At 37.5% G+C, this 7,225-nt stretch overlaps 1 protein-coding gene across 2 annotated transcripts; it reads right to left on the bottom strand.

The window, feature by feature from the left end:
• Positions 1-836: 836 nt before the first annotated feature.
• TMEM254 (transmembrane protein 254) lies at positions 837-6,938 on the bottom strand. Of its 2 annotated transcripts, none has more exons than XM_044662789.1 (4): positions 6,823-6,938; positions 3,703-3,806; positions 3,431-3,490; positions 837-1,465 (listed from the first exon to the last, which is right to left on the bottom strand). In XM_044662789.1, the coding sequence occupies exons 1-4, from the start codon at positions 6,910-6,912 to the stop codon at positions 1,345-1,347; spliced, it is 375 nt and encodes a 124-aa protein (XP_044518724.1). In that variant the 5' UTR covers positions 6,913-6,938; the 3' UTR covers positions 837-1,344. The 2 variants fall into 2 exon arrangements, with proteins under 2 accessions (XP_044518724.1, XP_044518723.1); XM_044662788.1 differs by lacking the exon at positions 6,823-6,938 and adding an exon at positions 6,497-6,601.
• Positions 6,939-7,225: the final 287 nt, after the last annotated feature.

The raw sequence follows: 7,225 nt of genomic DNA, 5'->3' as shown, positions 1-7,225 counted from the left end.
AAATTCATTAAACTGTGACTAACCTTTGACCCAGAAATGTTAAGGCATGTTCCTCAAAGAGATAAAAAAAAGAAATAGATTTAATAAAAGGACCCATATAGACGAAAATGCTTATAGCACCTCTTTTTGCAATGGCAAGTAAATGGAGATTAAAGAAATGTCCATCAATTGGAACAAATTATGATATATTAATATAATGCATAATAATTAATTCAAATGCACCTTAAAAATTATGAAACCAATGTTTTCTGAGAATACTAGGAAGACAGGCAGATTAATGTGGAGTTAGGTAAACAGAACCCAGAGCACAATTTATATATAATAATGACAACATTGTAAAGACAGTTTTGAAAGTCTTAATAAATTTTTATCAACACAATGATTAATCATGGTTTCAGAAGATGGTTGATGAAGTATGCCGCCTTCCTCTAGAAAGAAGTGATGGGTCCAAGGTGCAGAATGAGACCTACATATTTGTATAGTCAATACAGGAATCTGTTTGGCCTGACTAGGCACATTGATTACAAAAGCTAGAATACCAGGACTGGAGTCAGGAAGACCTAGGTTCAAATCTAGCCTCAGACATTTCCTAGCTGTGTGGCCCTAGACAAGTTACTTAACTCCTTTGCCTAGCTCTTATTGCTCTTCTGCCTTGAAACTAATACTTACTATTGCTTCTAAAACAGAGGATACGTTGTTTTTGTTTTGTTTTTTTATTTTACATAATAGGGAAGAAGAAGTAGGAAGGAAAAGAGGAAATGATAGGGCTCTTCTTCCCATCCCTAAAATGAAAACGCAAAGAAATTCAGAAGGAAATCACAAACAAGCAGAGCCTCTGAAATTTACATTTTGAATTTATTACATGATTAAAAAGAAAAACAAGCTTAATTCACAGTTTCATATGCAATGCTCTCCTCTTTTTCACAATATATATAGAAATACTCATTTGTTGCTTGTAAAGTTGAGAATTTAAGAAAAAAAAGGAATTTCATCTAGTGTTATCCCTTCATTTCATAGGCTCTTTAGTGTTAACTGACTATTGTATATGTTTTATCTCTTCTACTCAATTATAAAGCCTTGAAAGGAGCATTCAATAAATGTTTGTTGAGCTTCCTTGGTACTCAAAAAACTAGGTTAGGTAGCCTCTGCTCAAAGGTGATGAAAATAATTAGTTACAGTACATAATGATTGAAGAGTTTTAAGGCCAGAGGTAAAAAGGAAACGCAACCCATTCCTAATACAGATATTTTCTGAAACAATTAGGAAAACCCTAAGTTAAAAAAAAGATTTAGACAAAGTAGCAATGAATATACAATGTATTAAAAAACGCATTTAATTTCTTCTTTACTTTTTTTTATGATAGTATGGTTTATATGCAATTAAGATGGAAAGAGAAGCAAATCCAAAGAAGAATGTCTGCAGGAACCATAATAGTCGAGCCTGGCCATTTGTGATACCTTTTTTACTGCATGGAAAAAAAAAAAAAGACAAAATTAAAATCATGGTAATTTTCATTTTGTAGGGACTTATTAAAAAAGAGAAATAAATGGAAGAAAATCAAGCAAAAGATGGATTCTTTGATCCAGTATTTGAAACATTCGATAATGTGTGTCTAAAAACAGCTGCCTAAAAACAAGCTCAGTGGGCAAAAAGATGATGTATAACTTTTTTATGCAAGCAGGTTTACTTCTGGCTAAGAAACATTCATTTAATGAAAATTACTCAGTGTGTAATTTTATAATTACATAAATATACTTATATAAATTATAAAAAATTATAAAATAATTATATATAAATGTATTATTTATATAAAAAAAATAATCTAGTTTCTAAAATTCTTAGAGCCATTGCTAATATGATTTGTGAACTGCTTTCATATAAAAAGAGTCTTTCTCAGGAAATGTAGACAGTCCTTCCCACCCTCTCAAAATCTGTAAAATATTTAGGCTATAGTGTTGTATTTTAGTTTTTCTTGATTAAATAAATATTTAAATAAAAATAAAATAATTTTGAATTGTAGTTAAAATACTAAATAGAATTTTATGATATGATTTACAAAGCTTATATTTAGGTTCATAAAATTTACATTTGAAAGGAACCCAAGAAATAGTCTAGATTGATTCTTTTGAAGATGAGAAAAACAGATTCTCCAAGATATATAATGACTTGCTCATAGTCATATAGTCACAGAAGTAGGATGTAGCAATCCCACAATTAGAATGGAGGTCTTGTTATTCTAAATCCAGGATTTTCTCCCTTTATTTTGTAGACATTTATGCATGTATGTGCTATTTCCCAGATACTCTGAAAGCTCCTTCAAGGTCAGGGATCCTTTCACTCTTTGTATTATCCCCAGCTAGCACTTAGTAGGCACAGACATTAATAACTATTGACTGATTAATTTTCCTGCTGTTTCACATTACTCCTTCTACCTGGTGCTTTACTATATAAAATACTTCGTGAGCCATCTCGTCTGGTCCTGCCTATTCATTACTATTATAAAGGCAAAGTTTCCATATAAGCATATTGGCTTCCACAGCCACCAGTTAGAATTCCTTTATTAAAGAGAAAGAACTGTGGAACCAGACATGTATTAGAAAAATATGATTGACCACATAGTACAATAGGGATATAATTAGGGTTTTGATGTTAAAAGAATCACTCTACTGCAAATATGAATAACATGGAAATAGGTTTTGAACAATGATACATATATAACCCAGTGGAACTGCTTGTTGGCTTTGGAAAGAGGGAGGAGAGAGAGTGTGTGTGTGTGTGGGGAGGGATCATGAATCATAGAACCATGGAAAAATATTCTGAATAAGAATTTTAAAAAAAGAATTCCTTTATTAAGAGCTAAATGAAGGCAGCACTTCTAGAGTCAGAGATTTAATGAATCAAATTCATCTTATATTTTTTCAGCTATTGTGAAGACAGAAAAATATTTAGATGAAGGATATTTTGAATTGGGGGGGGTAATTTCATATTTACCTTAGGATGAGCTTTTAAAATCAATATACTGGTGGCTGAAGACACATCCTAGCTGGATGACCCTGGGCAAATCACTTAACACCCATTGCCTAGCCCTTACCACTCTTCTGCCTTGGAAACAATATAGTATTGATTCTAAGATGGAAGGTGAGAGTTAAAAAAAATTTCAATAAACTGGGATATGGGAGAGTTTATCAATAAAGTCTGCTAGCACCAATTGCTCTTAATTACTTCAGTCATTTGATAATTTCAAGAGATTTTCATAATTAGATATTCTAATCACACAAGGTATCTCTATTAGAGAATCACCCATGAAACCCTGAGTCTACAATAAATTATAAATGAATAGCTTGCTTTAATTTGTCTTATTTCCAATTTCAATGAATTAAAGAAAAGGAAAGAAGGAATTGGGGATTATAGAAGAATCCCAACCACTTACGTGCATAGAATCATAGCATATATGGATTCTGCAACATGAATCAACCAGGCAAGCCAATACCTGAAACAGAAAGCCAGAGCTGAGTTTAGATGGATTATTTCCCATAGGTGAACACAGTCATAGAAATGCAAAAGGAAAGATGCTCTTTAATTGGGAAATAGAATTGTTGGTCCAAGATTAAAATGCAGATGAATAGAAATACAGGACTTCCAGATCTCCATGAGTTTTTCTAAAATACTCTATGGTCACCTGTTTTTCCAGATCTCACTTACCCATTACGTAAAAGTACCAAATGGTTATCCACCAAGTACTGTGTGAAGAGCCCAAGAGGCCCAAGTTTCTGATAGGGGATACTCTGAGGCCAGAAGACTACCCACTGAAAGAGAACAAACAGAAAAAGAACAGAATACACATTAGGTCACTTGATAGCCATGGAAACTTTCTCTTTTAGGAGACTGGCTGTAAAAGAATCCTGCTTCTACAAAGTTGAAATTTCCTATCATCTGTACTTTAAAGGACAGCTAGCAAACTGAGCTTGCCAACACATAGAGGATCACTACAGAAATTCTGAATAAAATCCACAGGGTCCTATCTCCTTTGCCCAAAATTCCAAAAATCTAGCAAAGGGGAGAACACTATGTTTATGGTTTGAATTCTAGATATCCATAGAAAAGTGTACACTTGAAAATGAAAAGTGAGATCTAAACTATTCAATTTGACGATACTGGGTCAGTGAGGTGGCTCAGTGGATAGAGAGACAGTCTTAGAGATGGCAAGTCTTGGGTTCAAATGTGGCCTCAGACACTTCCAAGTTATGTAACCCTGGGCAAGTCACTTAACCATTTACTGCTCTTCTGCCTTGGAACCAATACTTAGTATCATAAATATCATCACTAAGACAAAAGGTAAAAATTTTTAAAATGATACTAAATAACCTTCCAGAAGTACAATGGTAGACTTGGGAAAATTTCTTTTTATGACTTTCATACTATAAATGTTTCCATGAAACTTTCCAGGAGTACTTATCTGTAATCCTTTTCCATCCTCAAAATTCACCAAGTATTTGATTTTTCTCTCTCTCTGGCGCACTATCAAGATAATCATGGACATTATGCTTCCCCTCGTGTCTTAATGCTTGTGTAGACTACAGGATCCATGAAAGCTGGGCTTATGTCTTATCTAGATTGTACATGAATCACAGAATCTAGCACAGTGCTCTGAACATAGGAACTCAATGTTTAATTTTCTTTTCCCATTTATAAGACTGGAGTATCAGAAGATAAATAAGTTACAGCTTAATGTTGTTACTGTGTCTCATTTATGCTATTTCAAGAATCCTTGTCCTTTTAAACATAAGACTGTTGCTTATTCAAGAATTCATCTTGCTCTATATAGCTCTCCTTCAGCTCTCAATTCAGTTCTTGATTTAAAATAAAATCTACCCCTACTACTCTATACCTGCTAGACATGCTGTTTCTCCCTCATTATTTAAACAACCTCTGAAATTCCACAGAGCTTTCCTAAAGCATGGTAAAAAGAAGAGAGTGCATCCACAAATACTACCCTGTCCTAACATGAAATTCCAGCTATTCTTCCCTCACTATTCTTCCTTGGCAAGTAGAATTCCATTCCATCAAATATTATTACAATTCAAAAATAAAGGCATAACAAAAATATTCCTATACTCCAGTCCTGGGGTCTACTATATAAATTAGTCCAAAGTCTTGGCATAGCATTCAAGGCCCTTCATAATCTGGCCCCACCTGCTTTCTGGGTACTGTATAGTCCATTATTCCTCGCCTTTCTCCTTTTTAACATAATCAGTGATACTATTCATGATACGTCATGTTTCTTCACTTTTTATTTCACCATCCCCCTTTCTTGCAAAACCCTACTCTTTCCCTTTTAGCCTGGGATAAGCTTTGCTATGTCCTTCATGAACATTTTCTAGATAAAATTTCCCCTTCTCTTGCTTCACGGGCAGCCTGCTACTGCAAACAGTCCTTCACCTTTCTCCATCATCACCTTCTCTCTAGTTGCCTCAGGAACCTTCAAATAATCTTGTCCCATCCCATTGCTTCATGGACCCTGGAATAACCTTGTCTCCTTGCATCCCACCCTTTCAAGTTCTGAAACCATATCAAATAAATTCTGCCACTGTTCCTGGACAGGATATATGTTTTGTCTCTTCTTATTAGCATTCCTATAAGCTCCTTAAGGATAGGAACTGTCTTTACTTATGCTTTTGTATACTTTGCATTTAGCACAGTGCTTGGCATATAGCAAGCATGTAATAAATGCTTTTATTCATTCATATTTTGAACTCCTATATTAGTCACTTGTTACTCACATAAAGCTATGTTGGCATGTATCTTGTTTCCCTAATCCGACTACCACCAGCTTTGAGAGCTGAGAATAAATGAGTTAAACCTTTAGCTACCGCTATAATGTAAGGAACAAGGGGAAGAAATGAGGAGGCTTGCCTCCACAATAATTGTTTACGCAGAATTTTAAGGCTGTCTCCCGAATTAAAGTAGAAAAACCCTAAGTGTAGTAATATTGTCCCTCTAGCTCACTGTTTAGCCCTTAATAAATACTTGTTGCATAAATGAATGCTGACAAATCCATTTCTTCACAACCACCCTGTTAGGCAGGTATTCCAAGTGGTGCTCCCATTTTACATGTGCGGGGAAACTCAGTTAAGCCATATTAGTTAAGTCACGGCATTTATTAAATATCTACACAGAGCATAAAAGGGTCTTGCAGGTTCAGGATCATGGAGACAGCGGCAGTGAGAGGCTCCAATCTTCTCATTCCGAAATCAGAATCTCTTTACACCAGGGGCTACCCAACAACCGAGGCTGGTCCAGCCCCACCGCCCTGTCTTCATCCAGACTCCAGTAACCTAGGCAACACGGGGAAGGGAGAAGTAGGAAAGAAAAGAGAGGGGAGGGGAGAGGAGAGGAGGGGAGATCTCCCATGTGAGCACGAATCTGGAGGGAGAAGAGAGGGAAACCAGGGCGCCTGCGCCATTCGGACGACTTTAAAATTTTCATCAACCCTTACCGCGAAGTATCCGAAACCTATGGCGGTGATCACCATGCCCACTGGGCTGCCCCTCCTGAAATAAGCGCCAGGCACCCTGGAACCTTTCTCCTTCTTCGCCTCCATTCTGAAAACTTCCAGTGCAGGGCACGGCTCCCACCCCTCCTACCTAAGGAAAAGTGGACTAACCCGTTCCTGGACTGGAGGGAGCCTGCGCAGAGGCTAAGGGCGGAAAGCGGGGGGGAGAGAGAGAAAGCGGGGAGATGGGAGGTGGAGAACTTACGGGAGGTAGAATGCGCCTGCGCAACGCCCTAATAAGGTGCCTTACTCCCCTCAACCCCTCTCACCGTGTGGTAACCGAAGGACACCACGATGACCAGGAACCAGAAGAGGCTACCTCTCCTGAAGTAGGCCGCACCGCTGCCCGCTGCTTCCATGGTCTCCAGGCCTTGCACCGAGCTGACCGTGCTGGACCGAGAGAAAGGAGTCGATAAAGGGAGGGGCGGGGCCTGGGGCGGGGCTAGGAGTCCTGCCTCCTCCTGTGCTATCTGTCCTTGCACGTGTGCATCTAGGAAGGCATACACAGGCACACATTCATCTATGTATGAACATAGTCATGCAGGACGCATATATTCAACAGTAACAGGCAAGAATGTACTATGCAAGCATAGGCAGGCATGAGCACAGCGCATATGTGCAAGATGCACACACATGCACACAGGCGTGTGTGAGGATATATGGAGGAACCTA

This window comes from Gracilinanus agilis, chromosome 2 (genome assembly GCF_016433145.1).
Source record: "Gracilinanus agilis isolate LMUSP501 chromosome 2, AgileGrace, whole genome shotgun sequence".
Taxonomy (NCBI): Eukaryota; Metazoa; Chordata; class Mammalia; order Didelphimorphia; family Didelphidae; genus Gracilinanus; species Gracilinanus agilis.
Note: the sequence above shows the minus strand (reverse complement) of the source record. Positions and strands in the feature narration are given on the sequence as shown.

What these genes read in the sequence shown, in the direction of transcription:
- TMEM254 (XM_044662788.1), bottom strand. Translation starts at nt 6,601, where the DNA reads ATGGAGGCGAAGAAGGAGAAAGGTTCCAGGGTGCCTGGCGCTTATTTC. An exon ending in TAGGTTTCGGATACTTCGCG is followed by an intron (nt 3,807 to 6,496) that starts GTAAGGGTTGAT and finishes GTTCTCTTTCAG; the next exon opens with TGGGTAGTCTTCTGGCCTCA. An exon ending in TTGGTACTTTTACGTAATGG is followed by an intron (nt 3,491 to 3,702) that starts GTAAGTGAGATC and finishes TTTCTGTTTCAG; the next exon opens with GTATTGGCTTGCCTGGTTGA.